Source organism: Hippocampus comes, unplaced genomic scaffold (assembly GCF_001891065.2).
Source record: "Hippocampus comes isolate QL1 unplaced genomic scaffold, H_comes_QL1_v1.1 scaffold150, whole genome shotgun sequence".
Lineage (NCBI taxonomy): Eukaryota > Metazoa > Chordata > Actinopteri > Syngnathiformes > Syngnathidae > Hippocampus > Hippocampus comes.
The window spans coordinates 2,292,840-2,307,864 of record NW_017805496.1 but is presented as its reverse complement, the minus strand read 5'-3'; the positions used below and the strand labels follow the sequence as shown (position 1 = coordinate 2,307,864).

Below are 15,025 nucleotides of genomic sequence, written 5' to 3'. Positions count from 1 at the left end.
GCGTAAGAAGGTGCGCGTTTTGGACACTGTTGCCATCACGGTCTCGGACCCCTTTCACGGCCTGATTGAGCCAAATACTGATATCTATTGTTGCCAGGTTAAGGTTGATGTTTGAGAGAGCAGAGTTAATAAGGACAAACCAACTGGGAGAGAGAAGGGTGAAATGATGAGATGGTTGACAGTCGATTAGAACCCTCAAGTTTGGATACCAACAGCAAGAATTTTACCCTCCAGAGTCTCTGGATTAATGGGTTTCCCTGTGCTCTCCAGCAGCCTCCAAAGTCCATGCACTCCCATGGCCCAATTTAAAACAGCATCATAAGGTTATAGCCAACCAGATCAATAAATGTTGTCTCTTCGTGGTAACAACAATTCCGTCCGCCCGGGAACCAGCTACAAGAACAAACTTTCCGTCCAAATCTTACTTTTTGCCCTGGTTTTGTACTTGTCAGGCTATGGCTAACAAATGTTTTCTCGATATAAACTTAAAACTTACTTATTTTATAGTAAATTGTTGTATATAGTGACGTTAAAAAAGCTTAAGCAATTTCAAAGACGAAACGGACTGTGAATTTTTTTTGCTGGGGGAGGGTGGAAAAAAAAATCTAGCCTGAAAGACTTACCTCAGGGTAGTTTATCGAAACAATACCAACCATATCCGGTAACGTCATCAACAGCTGTAAACCGGAGGACCGTTGTGAAGTGTTTTGTTGTCTCAAATATGATCTGAACATGATGGATAATAACTGATACAACCATTGGAATCATTATTTGGGTGTTATTGACGAAACCGGTCGTTTTTGGCTCGTACTTCCTCAAAGTAAGTCGTCAATTTGCTAGCCGCAAAATTAGCCACGTCGGGAAGCAGCCGTCTTCATCTGATTACCTTATCAGCTGATAAACGTGACTGTTGACTCTAATCACGTGAGTCATAATAATTGTTACTGGGAGCATCATTTTCCTTTTTTCATTTCAGAATAATTCCTGGAACACACTGGACGTGGATACCGTTTTTTTTGCCTCGCCGTCAGCGAAGTAGCCTACCACAAACATCATGTCTACTGCTGTTCGAGGTATGTAGCACTCACACACCCTATAGGTACGTGACGAAAAATCTAATCAAATCTTTGTTTTATCATCAGGACCAATGTTACCGAACACAGCTTGAAAAAGTGAAATACAATTGATTAAATGACATTTTAAAGACTTCAAAAAGTGGGGGAAATGAGCGTTTGTTTTCAAATTCAGAACAACACAATGCCCCGCGATCAGTTTTTAAGAAAAGAAATGCAGCTGAGACCTTGAGCCCTCATATGTCCCCCAAGTGTGGACAGAGAAGACACTGCAAGGAAGTGTACGATTTCACAAGCTGAGTAATAATTCGACAGTGAAAAGAATGAATGACATGACTTAATTATTAATTCGGAATTATTAAAAATTTGTAAAACACATTTTTTCACCAGCGAAAAAATAATCACCCCTTCCTATCCAAACCATCACTCATCCCACCATTGAAACACAGTTATGGCGGGCTTTACATACAACGCTTCAGAAAAATCATGTTTGCATATCCGACAGAGTAGAAGTTACTCAATTATAATCATTGCAGAAACAATTGCATTTCTTTATTTGGGGGCATGTCTTTCAATCCCATCTTCCAGATGCTGCCCGTGTCCCAGTAAGAGTTGCTGGCGATGGCATGGAAACTGAGAAAACGCCCTCCACCCTGGAGGTCAGCACAGACACACTGTCACCAGGTCTATCGGCCACTCCCTACAGCAAGGCAGAAAGCCCCAAACACAGCCCCAAGTTGATCAGTCCTCCTCTCCCTGTCGGCCCGCAACCCCTTGGGGTGCTCCACTTGGGCAAGGTGAGTAGGGAGACCTGCACGGAGGTCGAGGCCATAAGGATTGTCGTCCCTCGTGCTGCCATAAGTAGAAGCAGCCGCATAACCGAGGCGAAAGTAGATGCCGGGCAACAGGTGGAAGAGCGAAGTTCTTCCCCTCAGCCATCGGTGGATGATTGGAGAGGACAGCTGGAGAAGCTTCAGAACTCTGAACGCAGGCTTCTACAAGACAAGGAAGGCCTCTCCAATCAACTGCGTGTGCAGACAGAGGCAAGACCCACATAAAGCGGATACATGTTCCATATGGTTTTACGCAAGCGGTCTAAATGCCATTATTTCATGACGTATGACTAGGTGAACCGTGAGCTCAAGAAACTGCTGGTGGCATCCATGGGCGATGACCTGCAATACCAATTTGAGCGTCTGGCCCGCGAGAAGAATCAGCTGATTCTGGAGAATGAGGCTTTGGGTCGGAGTCTGTCTCACACGGCGGAGCAGCTGGAGCGCATGAGCATCCAGTGTGACGTCTGGAGGAGCAAGTTCCTGGCCAGCAGGTATGATAGACACCATTACTTATTTACCACCCAGTCACGTAGACAATCCACGATCCGATGCAAGTGTTATCCTGTTTGGCGACATGAAGTATTGTACCTGTGCGCCACTCCAAAGTGAGCTTCACCATGAGAAATTTGCCACTTTGAACCTGCGTCGTTGTATCTCCAGAGTGATGGCAGAGGAGCTGACAAATGCCAGAACAGCTCTACAGCGTCAGACCCGAGAGGCGCAGGGCGCCATTCAGGACCTGTTGTTGGAGAGAGTTGAGTTCTCGAGGGAAATGGCGCTCACACACAGGTGACATCTACAGGGAGGAGCCCCCATGGCTCAAAATGATTTCCATGGTTTATGCTATGCACAGGCGCATTATTTGAATATTGATGTCGCAGTCCTCTCCCCCATCTCTTTGAAGAAATGCTCATGCCTGCTTAACCGGACAGTTGAAAATTTTGAAGTGAAGTTTACTCCCCGAGCGCACAGCCGCTCAGCACGGGAGAGGTGGCGGCGGCCAATCACAAACTAGCGGACGCCATCAACGCTCACCTGTTGGGCAATACCCGCGGCGGTGTGGTCAAAAGCAGCAGCGCCGCGACGGCCGATCAGCCGTGCAGCACCCCAGCAGAGAAGATGGCCGAGAAGGTGCATATTTCTCCTATTTTCGGATCAAATTCTACTAGATTTGAATGCCAGCATTACTCATGAACTCCCGTGGTTTGCTGACGCGTGTTGTAGGTGCTGAAGATTTTGGACCCCATTTCCTGCGGGGAAAACAAGGCAGAGTCTCCGCTCAGTGACTCACCCGCCTCAAACTTTCTGAGCAGTAAGAAGAGCATTGGCAGGTTTCACCCGTACACTCGCTATGAGAACATCACTTTTAACTGCTGTGAACGCTGCCGCGGAGACATCCTCGTGCTCTAGACCGGCGTCACCATCGCAACCAATCACGTCAGCAAGTCATCACCATTGTATCAGACGTTGGGCCGCGCCATCTTTTTCCAACCAGGGAGCTTTAAGTTTTTAGCAAATGATTTGCAAAGCAGTTAGCAGGTTTATTTTAAATGGTTTCCAACAAATGCTGTCCACAGAAATGAGCCTTTCCCAACCTTCAGGAATCTAAAAGTCTCCGTTTTCAGTCCTATGTCAGTGTTACACATTTTTTTTTGTACTGGATTTTGCAGGAATTTCTCGCTATTGATGGCTATCGCCGTCTCTCACATTCTTATAGGAGAATTTGGTGCTTCTTGATTTTTTTTTCCAAAGATGAGTCTTCACATCCCAATTCCTGATTTTAGAATAGCATTATTTATAATAGTCATGCATTTCAGAGCCACCACAAGCCGGTTCAAACTGCTGTATTTCAATGTTGTGCTTAAACCCGATTAAGGACCTTCTGTTAACCTTTATGGTCATGTTTTGGGGTTAATCTTTTTGCATGTTGGGAAGTGATTAAAATGCAGGTATATTTTTGAAGCTGTTACAGAAAATTTGAGTTGACATGCAGAGGAAAGTTGAACTTGTATTTCGATTTTCTTTATTGTTCTTATTTTTTGTTGGGGGCATAACTTTTTATTGTAATTCATGAGTGTGTTTATTTTTCTTTCAATATGCAGGACAATGTTGTCATATTTTTTGCTAATTTAATAAAGAACAAAACAGGTACTACAGCAAAACACCAATATCCCACAACGACAGTATTTCATTATTTAATTCTCGCAAATGCAGATGGATACAATGTGTCCATTTAGTTACGTCATCAATCATCATCCCACCACGCCCTGCTTTTGCTCTCACGTCTTCCTTCCATGCTACTCTTAAGAGATGTCCGCACTCTAGTTGGAGCTGGTCGAGATGCTCCAGACACTCGGTTCATCCCAGTGAAGCCAAACTCTCCTTTGTACTTGAATGCACTTTGATCTCCACTTCTGAGTGTCTTTTTACTTTTTGGACCCATGTGTTTTGAAGACCTATCCCCATTCTCTCCTGGTCCATGACTGGTGATTTGTTGCTGGTTCTGGTTAAAGCCAACATGCTTCCTCTTGGGCACAAATTGTAGCGCCTCCTGCCATTTCCCTGTTTCTTTCATGCTCAACATGATGCGTATCATCTGGTCCAGGGTCAGGTTTTTGGCTCCCATCTCCCAGTGGAGGAACTCGTCCAGCGGTAAACGGGCTGTGGCCAATTTCAGACGCTTTGCGTTGGCCAGTGACAAGCCGGAAAGAATCGACCGGTCCACGAGAGCGCCGATGATGTAGACTTTGGAGTGGTCGAAGGTGCGGAGAACATTGGGGGAGTCTGCAGTGAGGTAAACAAGGCGATCGCGAGGAAACACGTCAACAGCGTGAGCCTCTGTGTTGGTGATGAGCAGACGGTCCCAGGTTTCAGCTCCATAGCGCTTGAGGAACTCCTTCATGTAGGCTCCATCTGGTTGTAGGTTACAAAAATGGAGATGGTAAGGCTCCTTGGCACGTCTGTTCCATCCTTCCACCTCCATCAGTTGGGACACTGTGTTTTCAATCTCCCGTCTGGACATATTGGACTCGTAGCTCATGTCAAGGACCAAAGGCTGGTCAAACAACATGGCCTGGATGCTCCTCCAGGCCAGCAGTCGGTCCATGTTGCGATCCCAGAACTGGAGTAGAAAAGTATTTCTAACTTCTTTCTGATCCCCATCTGTGTTTTGATCTCTCTTCTGCTCCAGCGATGCTTCCCTCTCCGCTTTCTTGAGTTGCTGCTTGTCCTTGCGTGCTCTTTTATGGATTTCCCTCAATGCCAGATACTTGAGGTACTTTTTTCGAGCTGACTTAGTGGTGAGCTCGGCAAAGATCTTCAACTCCTCATCAGAAATTTCTTGAGGTACCAGTTTACCAGCCAGCCGCCACATTGCAACCAGCTCCCGAGCTGCCTCCAAACTTGAACTTCCTTGTGGGACTTCATCCTCGCCACGTGTTTCATCATCCTCAGCATCATTTTGCTCAGCGGATGGAGATTGGGATTTCATGACGGATTTCCATTTGTCTAAATCGACAGTCTCCTTTTTGTGTGGACTCCCACTACTTAAGAGGCGACTTGGGAGACAGGGAGAATTGACTGGCGAAGCCCCGATCGCTTGCGTTTTGTTGACACGGTATAACGCAATCCTGCCAACTTGCCATAGTTCATTTGAATGCCGCTGAGTGAAGAGTCGTCGTAACATTTCAAACCTGTTGGTATAATGCGGATGTAGAGCTGGCAGCGGCAACACATGCAGCAAACCTTATTTGCACGAGTTGGGATGCTCCCCAGATCATTAAAGTACAAAATCCCATTGCGCCATTGGTATTACAGTCAATGGGTTGATTGATTATTTTGCGGGATACGCTCGGTAATGGTGTGGAGGTCACGTTATTTTTGCAGTGTAACGTTTTAAGATGTCGTACTGAAATGGCGAAGCGAGATGTTTTGTTGAATTTTGCGCCGCTTGAATATAATGTTTTGTTTAATTTCGCATCACTTAAATACAATAATAAATGTCTACAAATTTCCATTTTTGTATTTGCTATTACATACATTTTCGAAAAAGATAGCTATTTTTCGACTTGATGAATCAAGGCAATATATTTTCCCGCCGGTACACTCCCAGTGTTACACTCGTGACGACTTCCTCAGGAAGCAAAACACTTTTGCCGATCCTGAAAATGAGCTTATTTTTACCAAAATTGGTCTGCAAAAAAGATATAGACGACGTGATCAAGACAGTAGCAGAAAAGGTGGTAGTTTTGAGATTTGGGAGGGATGAAGACTCAGTTTGTCTCCAGCTCGACGAAATTGTAAATAATGCTCTATTATCTTGGTTGTTCACTATTTCTTGCCTGCCGACTAATCGCTGATTGTGTTCTTTTGTAGCTGTCAAAAACGGCACATGACCTGAGTAACATGGCCTCTATCTACATAGTCGATGTGGAGAAAGCCCCCGTTTACACCAGATATTTTGATATCAGCTACATCCCATCAACTGTGTTCTTTTTCAATGGACAGCACATGAAAGTCGACTATGGGTGAGACACTTTTGTTAAATGATAAATAAACATTGTGCCCATGAAGCTTGGTGCAAGTATGTAAAACTGACACCCAGGTTAAAGGTGTGCATGTATGCATTTAATTTCACTACTAGTAACTATCCAATTGGCCATCCGGTCGTCATGCTCCACGAACCAGGGTGTACTCTCATAATAATAATAAACATATGGTTTGATTCATATGTTATGGATTCTAATAACAGCATGGCTTACACAACAAAGCCTGATGAGTTTACATCAGTAGAGAAGCTAGGAGAAGTACAGATAAAAAAGTCACATCCTACAAAAAAAAATAACACAGAAAGATGTTTGTGCTTCCCTTCAGCTCACCAGATCACACCAAGTTTGTTGGCAGCTTCAAAACCAAACAGGATTTCATGGATCTTATTGAGGTCATATACAGAGGAGCCATGCGGGGGAAAATGATTGTCCAGAGTCCCATCGACCCAAAAAATATTCCCAAATATGACCTCTTGTACCATGGGATTTGAAATCAACAGCTACTCTGTGTAAGACCTTTCAACCACCGTTATGTTTTCGCTCTTAGCTAAAAGGTGCTGGTGGTAATTGTTATAGCTTGAGCGAGACCTATGTATTGATTCTTTTTTTGAAATAGGAAACAAGGAAACTTATATTTTAGAAGTGCCATCAATCAAACTGATGCGGCGGGATGTCTGAAACTTTATACTGCACTATATATGCATGTTTTGATCATATTCAGTGTTGTGATGTTTCCTATGGAAAACAGTGAGGTTTTGTGTGAAACTTGTATTAATACAAATGTTATCATTTTACAATAAAGTTTCTTTCCTGTCAAAAAGTCTATCTTAGTGTGTTGCGGGATAGGGACAACTAGAGAGAAATTTACCAACGGAATTTATGGATTTAGTGGTAACTTGTGGCTCTGTATGGTACAATTACTCACTGCATTTGTCTTTGTCGAACTTATAATGTTCGACAAAGACACTTTCCGGTGAAACATAAAGTGTAACTAAAGCAAGTTGAATAAGTAAGAAATTTATTCAGTGAAATCCAAACAACAGAAATTCTCATTCACTGGTCAATTCGCCAATGCCCACCACAATGCAAATGAAAGAATCACATGTAAACAGAGAATTTGGCAAAAAAGCTTTACTTTTAAATTTTGGTAGAAAAGTAATAAAGTACATGAGTACAGTAACGTCACCAAATTGTGTTTTGTTTTGTTTTACTGTCTGGGCCCATCAACAAGCGTTCTTCGGCGCTTTCTTCACACTCCTCCTCGACAGGTGGCGCTAGCAAAACACGGAACTACACGAGAAAGAGGGCGGAAGTGACGAAGGCAACCAGCGTCTGCGCACGACCTTGTGCAACGCAGAGTGTAGAATAATAAAAATAAGTCACTTAAAATGTTACTGCGGTGGCACTGAGTTGTGGTGTTTTAATTGTTATAGTCGTCTGTCAGGATTCAGAAGATGATCTCGCTCGTCAAGGCTGCTGTGGGTGGCGTGGCCGCCGTCTGCGCCCACGGTCACCAAAACGGTAACGAAATCATTTCTGTTGTATCATTTTACGTTTATTTCACGCGTCCCAATTTCATCGTGGGATAATTTATAATTTTTGCTTTTCGGTTTCTTTTTCTTTTTGGGGGGGGTGGATATTAAATGTCTTCACATGTGCACACAAAAAAAGCAACTCAACATTGAATCTTGTGATAATCATGTATAATGGCGCATTTATCAACACTTCCAGATGTTTGTTTTTAAAAATGCCAAAGTGATTCTTAAGTTGTATTCAATACACGCCTGCAGCGTTCTTGGTTTCCGAACAGGATGGCTATGTTTTGCGCTGCATGTGGCGAAACTCATGCCAATATCTGTTCCTACAGGTTTTCTGCACAATCACTTAAGAGTTCTAACTGCTGGCCTGAAGACATTTGAAATTCCACCTGACTACAGTGGTAACTGTTCCTCTTTGAACCCACACACCATGCTCCATGTATTACCCGAAGAATCTTGCCCGCATAATAACACAACGTGCCAGTGCGTTTTGTGACAGTTCTTTTGTTTTTGTTTTATTAAAGATGTGGTGTTGCCAGACAAACCCAAACTGAAGTTTATGAACAAGGTGCCCAATTTAAAAAAAGCCAAGAAGGAAATGAAGAAGCTACGGGACATTCAAGGCCCAGCTCGGGCAGCAAATACCTTCACAACTGGAAAGTATGCAATCGTGGTAAGGTCATACAGGGCGATATATTGTACGCTGGTCGAAATTAAATAATTTATATTAACATTTAACTCCCATCTGATGCTCAGGCAATGGGCGGAGGCTACCTCCACTGGGGTCACATGGAGATGATTCGTCTCACCATCAACCGCAAGATGGATTCCCGTACTACGTTTGCTCGCTGGCGCATCAATGCCCCTTACAAGCCAATCACACGCAAAGGGCTGGGTCAGCGCATGGGTGGTGGCAAGGGAGCCATCGACCACTATGTGACGCCGGTCCGTTTTGGTCGCATCATTGTGGAAGTGGGAGGAAAGGTGGAGTTCGCGGAAGTGCAGCATATTTTGACTGAAGTGGCGAAGAAACTTCCTTTCCCTGCAGATGTGAGACTACAAACGTTGTACACTCACCAGACTAGGAGAGCTGTAACTGTTCACTCTATTAATTATTACAATACTGTGCCTCCAACAGGTGATGAGTAGAGAAAGCCTGGAAGCCTTTCATCAGAATCAGGCCAATATGGAGGAGAACAACCAGAACCCGTGGACCTTCAAGCAGATTGTCCAAGGAAACATGCTTGGTATCAGGAAGGTCCTCAGCCCCTTTGACCTAAAACATCAGGGACGCTTCACAGGCAAATTTTACAACCCAGGAAGGGTATGACAGATTCACAAAGACGGACCAATCATGACAATGTGTGTCCTTCGCTTCAATGAGAAGAACCTCGACTTCCAAAGACTTTGGCTTTTTGAAATACACATAACTCCTTTTTGTATTATGTATTTTCATTTGTGCGTGTGTTCATTTGCGTTGTCCTCCTATCCTGTAAAACTCCTTTGATTTATTATCATCAATAAAACCAGTCAGTTGAGGTGAAATAAACATTTTGACTCAATTGCATACACAAGCGTATCTTGGCACAGGCTTTATCACAGTATTTATCGAGTAGCATGTCCTGAAACTTTTTAATTGTGCAATACGTGCAATAGTATGTAATACGGGTTAAAATAATTCCCAGCAGTTATCCCACAATTGGAATGTGTATACTTACAGTCAGATAACAATTTTAATCCAAGTAAATATCTTTATTCCAAAAAAATGTCATCAATTGGCAAGCCTTGATCTAAAGTGAGCTGGTGGTACGCGGACTCCCTCTAGTGGGACAGTATAGTATGCACGGTTCTTTTTTTTTAAGGTCAGTGTTATGTTTAAGCACTGTATAATGTTACAGTAGCTTACAAGAATCTTATATGAAACTTTTTTTTTTAGGAATGTAACGTGTTTTTTTTAAACAGGCCAACAAAGGTCTTCTATTTCATGTTGGCCATGAAATATATTTTGTATGCCCCAAATCTTGACTCACAGGTAGCGATACAACTCCGTCTCCTTTGTAAGGGACCATAATGGTACGATCTCGAGTGACTTGGTTGCAAAGTTAAGTAACACAGGGAATCTAAAGGGAATTGCATGTTTTGTGTCGATAATAACGATAAAGGCGTGTTGGCTAGAAAGCGACATGTACCTGAGAAGATAGTGTGAGGGGGGTGATAGATTAATATACGCATGCGCATTTGTATATCAATGGATAAAACCTGGCGGGGAAAATGGTGTGCTGTAAATAAACGCCCACGACATTTTGAATGTTGTGAATAATCAAACGGTTTATTGTGATTTGTAACGCTACAAGTGACCCTATATTTGGAACTATTAGGGACATAATCGCTAATAGAAATGAAGCCTTTGCGTGGTTCTCATCGGGAAGCATCAAAAATACCCCGCTTGAAAAACAAGTCTAAAAAGAAGACTCACCCAGTAACCGATCACCCGGTAAGACAAAAGTAACGTTTCTGATTCATGTCATGTCGACACCGGCTGTCGCTTCTCTGACAGCCTTATTATATTTCGCTTTAGGATTCGCCGCCCGCTGACGACAACAATGGCGCGACCGAAAGACGCAGCTCGACAAAAAAAAGAAAAGGTCTGAATATCGTGTTCTTGATGCACTGTAGGCACGAATGTACACAGTTTCAAGTGATTACTTCTACAACAGTCCTAGAAAATCACAATGTCCCATCACCAATGACTTATTTGGTCATTGAGAGCTACAGCATGTTACAGTCTTGTGAGTGCGTCTTACGTGCTTGTCTTGTCTCCTTCTTGCATCTTCTGGACAGCTTCCGAAACTGCCCCCAAAGTCAAAGTTTCGAAAAACCTCAAGCAGATCCAGAGATCCTCCATCATTGCACTGGAGAATGTGATGAATATAGCAATATTGTGAGTTTGGCTCTGTTTTGGGGCAACTTTACAGTTGTACAGGGTGTCCCGTAAGTTTCCATACATATTGTTTGAAACATTTTCAAGTTCACCCCTAATCCACATACCCGCCGATCCACAGCACCCCACCCCGGCGACATTTTTTCAGGGCTTGTCCTTCAAACATCATAGGCATCTTGAAAAGGGGATCCTGCTGTGATCGACCGCCATAAAGTTAGGGAAAGTTAAGCTTGCACAATGACTCTAGTTGTAGCTTGGTACTACTGTCAAGTATATTAGAGAAATAAAAATGGTTTGAAGGGAAAAAAAAAATTCTTCTGTATGGAAACTTTTTGGACACCCTAAATAAGAAAATGTAAGTGCAATGAGACTCTTTACATTATTTTCAGGACAACTCTTGGTTTGAGACGAAAAGAGAAGAAGGAGAGCCAGGAACATCTAAATATTGTGAAAAAAAGGTGAGCCATACTTTGGTAAGATTTGTACAAACCCTCTCAAGCTATGTGGGATAAGCAGAAAAATCGTTCAGGAATTACCTTAAAATAATACATTCCTGCCAATTAATTGGGTCAGAAGCGAGTCACTGTCATGACTCCATCAAGGCCAGGTTTGACATGACATCCCTTTTTTAGGTTCTTAATTCACTGTGCAGAGCTTCAAGTTCCAGTGCAGAAGCACGACGAGTTAGGGCATTCGTGGCAGCGCCGCCACCGGGAGGAGAGCAGGAAGCATGAGGCTGGAAAGCAAACTCTGACTTCCCTGGAGGTGAGCGTTTCCGACGGCGCTTCAGATCTCACTGCTTTCGGTGTCCAAGCTGTCGGCTGCTCATGCCATGAAGTTGATCGATGTCACAAATACAATCTTATCAGATGCGTATATTTGGAAGACACACTCATTTGCCATGTGCGCTTGTGCCAGCCTGAAATATTTTGTGTTTCTAGGAAGACCTGAAGGCAGTGGTCAGCGCGCTGGAGAGCACCGAAGAGCAGAAGTCTTCTTTGGAGCATGCATGCAGTTTTCTTCGAGAACAACTGGAAGAGGAGGAGGAGAAGGCTAAGGAGGTGAAAGACATCAAGTTACATATTCTGAAATTACGGAGCGAAAACAAACCCAACTCAAGTGAAAAGTTAAAAGATACTGAGGGAATGGGCAAAATGGCCCAAAGATAAGCACGGCGTCACATTCAAACACATCTGAAGCTGTAATTGCAGCCAAAGGTACATCAAGAAAGTGGTGAGCAGAGGCTATGAATACTTTTCGCCGTGTACAGTGATCTGGCATAGCAAATGTGAATAAAGGATCTGCGGAGAGATGGGCGGCGTTGTGCCGCCGTGTATGACGCTTGGTCTCGTCCTGTCAGATCTTGCAGAGAAGCGAGCAAGCGGTCCTCGCCCTCCCTTCTCACCCGCCTCGGACAGAAGAAACGACCTTAGAGGTAAGCATGAATGGCGCACACTTTTGAAATCGTATAAATGTGTTTCACAAGGACCCGTTGCATCATAGCTGTTTTCATTGTTAAACCACTCGCTCTCCAGAAAAATGCGGTTAAAATGGCTGAGTTGCATTTCCTTCCTAGAGGAAGTTCTAAATTGCACTGATGGAGTAACGTGCTAAGACTATTGGGTAAAAGCCACTTCTGCCACTTGAAAAACAAAACAAAACAAAACAGGCTCAAAAATACTTCGTCAGTGCTTTCAAATGTTTATTTTTCCTCAGGCTCTTTTGAGAAAACAGGTCCCAGACAAAGATTGTGAGACCGTCTCGCGCGAGCTGGAAGAAATCTTGCAGAAGTCAGAAACAGAAAAAAAAAAATGCCATGCACCCAACTTACACAAGCACATCAACAACATGTAGACCAGCTTTTGTCAATTTGAATTGTTCACTGTTGCTTCTTGTTGATACCGTGTTTTTTTTTTTTTAAAGAAAGTCTCAAGATGTGTACAGAAGTGTGATGTAGCATTGCAGATGTATTTTGGAATAGCTGCAGTAATTGTGTACTCGGAGACACTTTTTTACAAATGACGTGTAGAATTCTACAAAGTCTACATTTGCACAAATAAAAGTATTCCCACACCAAATATTGAGAAGCTCCCAATCCTTTACTCTTTAGCACATTATATTATGTGCCACATCTCCACATTTTTACACATCAACTCCATTTGTCCAGGGTGGATGTTTTATGTGTTTATGTGTGGAAGTTTTGTCTGATTGATCCAGAAGACCGTCTGTGAGGTCAGACGTTACCGATGTTGACTCACAATATTAAGTTCAGTTCACCAAATATTGAGAAGCTCCCAATCCTTTACTCTTCAGGACATTATATTACGTGCCACATCTCCATTTTTATACATGTTTCATGTGTTTATGTGTGGAAGTTTTGTCTGATTGATCCAGAAGACCGTCTGTGAGGTCAGACGTTATTGATTTTGACTCACAATATTAAGTTCAGTTCACCCCAAAGTTGTTTTGAGGGCAGGACTCTCAATTTCATCCGCAGCACACTCATCAAACCGTGGTTTGCGGAACTTGATTGTCATGCTGCAACACAAAAGAGTCTTCCCACCAAGTTGGAAAAATATGGTGATGAAACAGATTCAGGGGGAATCAACATGGCAGTCAATCAATGGCAAGATGTGTCCCAACACTAGCATCCAGCATCTATACGGTCTAATTCAGAGATGGGCAACCCGCAGCCACACTCTGATATGTGATAGCAAGCATAGTCGCTCAACAATATGAAAACGTTGAGTTTATTTTTGTGGAAAACCCCCAAAACAAAATCCGGTCAATCAATGGCAAGATGTGTCCCAACACTAGCATCCAGCATCTATACGGTCTAATTCAGAGATGGGCAACCCGCAGCCACACTCTGATATTATGTGATAGCAAGCATAGTCGCTCAATACGAAAACATTGAGTTTATTTTTGTGGTAAACCCCCAAAACAAAATCCGTTCGCACTTAATGTTGGTTTCTTGTTCAGCAGTTTTGTGCCGTCCTTGAATGGCAACTTTTATTCAAGGGACCACTTTGCACTGGAAAAAAAAAACCCGACAGTCTTTGCTTATTTTATTCTGTTGTTTGCTTGGTTAAGATAGTGGAGCTTTATGCGTGCATTAAAAACGTACGGTCAAAAATGAAATATATCAGGAGCACGTATTTTGTATGTGTGCACATCTTTTCTCCATATTCAAATTAGCATTTTTATCTCACGCGCGCGACGCGCTGTGTCGCCCCCCCCCCCCCAGTAGCACTGATGAAAAATTGTTCTTCCCTCCATTGAAGTTGCCCCCATCCCTGCTCAAGTTTATGTCAAAACAGGAGGCCTTCTAATGAAAGGAAATAGATTCTATTTTTATGTGCAGCAAAGAAGAAAAACTTACCAAGCTTGTCTCCCCCCCCCCAGTAAATGACAATGAATGTGATCTTTGTAAACAGTAGTGCAATTATCAACAAGACCGACCTCACCTAAATGCGTCTCGGTCCCCACTCGAACCTTTTAACGTGAATAGAATTGAGCCAGATGCTGAGAAACAGTCAATATCACATTGCGACTGGATCGATTCCGATCAATGAAACAAATAGTGTGAGTTGCGTTTGCTTTGAGTCCGCTTGCTAAATCTGCGAGTTTTTGAGTGATCTTTTGCGAATGGACTCTGTGGAGTCATCGTTAAAGAGTCGTTCGATGGTGGAGGTGACCGAAGCTCGGACGGCACGGCCGAGGCCTCGGGCGGCGAATACGTAGAGGACGGGGTTGAGGGCGCTCTTGGTGTACACGAGGTACAGAGAGATGTACGTTCCGTAAGACGCGCTCTTATAAAGTGCGGCCGCATCCGGTCGTCCTTCGGCCAGGGCCCGCAGGAATCGGCACACAAAGTAGGGCACCCAGCATATGAGAAAGAGCAGCATGGTCAAAAAGAGCACCTGGTACATCCTGGACATCCTGCGTGAAGCCGACGGGGACGAAACGGTTGGGCTAACGGGCACGGATTGCCGAATCGTCAGCAAGATGGCCAAATTGCTTCCCAAAAACACCAGCAGGGGCAAGATGAAACCCGCTACCGTCTCGGTGACGAACAGCCCCGGGTCAA

At 43.6% G+C, this 15,025-nt stretch overlaps 6 protein-coding genes across 7 annotated transcripts in view; 4 read left to right on the top strand and 2 right to left on the bottom strand.

The window, feature by feature from the left end:
- Window positions 1-5,820, bottom strand: part of trmt10c (tRNA methyltransferase 10C, mitochondrial RNase P subunit) — a 7,546-nt gene extending 1,726 nt beyond the window's left edge. The window contains exon 1 of the mRNA XM_019876332.1: window positions 4,157-5,820. Coding sequence (XP_019731891.1) covers window positions 4,157-5,594 — 1,438 coding nt within the window. The 5' untranslated portion in view covers window positions 5,595-5,820. The remainder of the gene's footprint in view (window positions 1-4,156) is intronic.
- LOC109519680 (golgin-45-like) lies at window positions 633-3,944 on the top strand. The gene is given in 7 exon segments (XM_019876356.1): window positions 633-820; window positions 977-1,073; window positions 1,662-2,116; window positions 2,201-2,400; window positions 2,570-2,745; window positions 2,862-3,040; window positions 3,134-3,944. Coding segments are annotated over 6 exon segments (1,215 nt in total). The 5' UTR covers window positions 633-820; window positions 977-1,054; the 3' UTR covers window positions 3,320-3,944.
- Window positions 5,821-6,002: 182 nt separating the features above from the next.
- On the top strand, window positions 6,003-7,791 carry txnl4b (thioredoxin-like 4B). Of its 2 annotated transcripts, none has more exons than XM_019876354.1 (3): window positions 6,003-6,207; window positions 6,284-6,435; window positions 7,688-7,791. In XM_019876354.1, the coding sequence occupies exons 1-3, from the start codon at window positions 6,076-6,078 to the stop codon at window positions 7,770-7,772; spliced, it is 369 nt and encodes a 122-aa protein (XP_019731913.1). In that variant the 5' UTR covers window positions 6,003-6,075; the 3' UTR covers window positions 7,773-7,791. The 2 variants fall into 2 exon arrangements, with proteins under 2 accessions (XP_019731913.1, XP_019731912.1); XM_019876353.1 differs by lacking the exon at window positions 7,688-7,791 and adding an exon at window positions 6,782-7,279 and having other exon boundaries at window positions 6,005-6,207.
- mrpl16 (mitochondrial ribosomal protein L16) lies at window positions 7,740-9,558 on the top strand. The gene is made up of 6 exons (XM_019876352.1): window positions 7,740-7,824; window positions 7,899-7,977; window positions 8,324-8,395; window positions 8,519-8,667; window positions 8,751-9,044; window positions 9,133-9,558. Exons 2-6 carry the CDS (start codon window positions 7,911-7,913, stop codon window positions 9,322-9,324), a joined length of 774 nt encoding a protein of 257 aa, XP_019731911.1. The 5' UTR covers window positions 7,740-7,824; window positions 7,899-7,910; the 3' UTR covers window positions 9,325-9,558.
- A 666-nt stretch (window positions 9,559-10,224) lies between these two features.
- cenpq (centromere protein Q) lies at window positions 10,225-13,013 on the top strand. Its single transcript, XM_019876350.1, has 8 exons — window positions 10,225-10,488; window positions 10,573-10,639; window positions 10,836-10,935; window positions 11,325-11,393; window positions 11,568-11,700; window positions 11,877-11,996; window positions 12,296-12,370; window positions 12,652-13,013. The coding sequence occupies exons 1-8, from the start codon at window positions 10,393-10,395 to the stop codon at window positions 12,787-12,789; spliced, it is 798 nt and encodes a 265-aa protein (XP_019731909.1). The 5' UTR covers window positions 10,225-10,392; the 3' UTR covers window positions 12,790-13,013.
- A 1,318-nt stretch (window positions 13,014-14,331) lies between these two features.
- The window catches only part of LOC109519661 (C5a anaphylatoxin chemotactic receptor 1), a 3,848-nt gene continuing 3,154 nt past the window's right edge, over window positions 14,332-15,025 (bottom strand). The window contains exon 4 of the mRNA XM_019876331.1: window positions 14,332-15,023. Coding sequence (XP_019731890.1) covers window positions 14,550-15,023 — 474 coding nt within the window. The 3' untranslated portion in view covers window positions 14,332-14,549. The remainder of the gene's footprint in view (window positions 15,024-15,025) is intronic.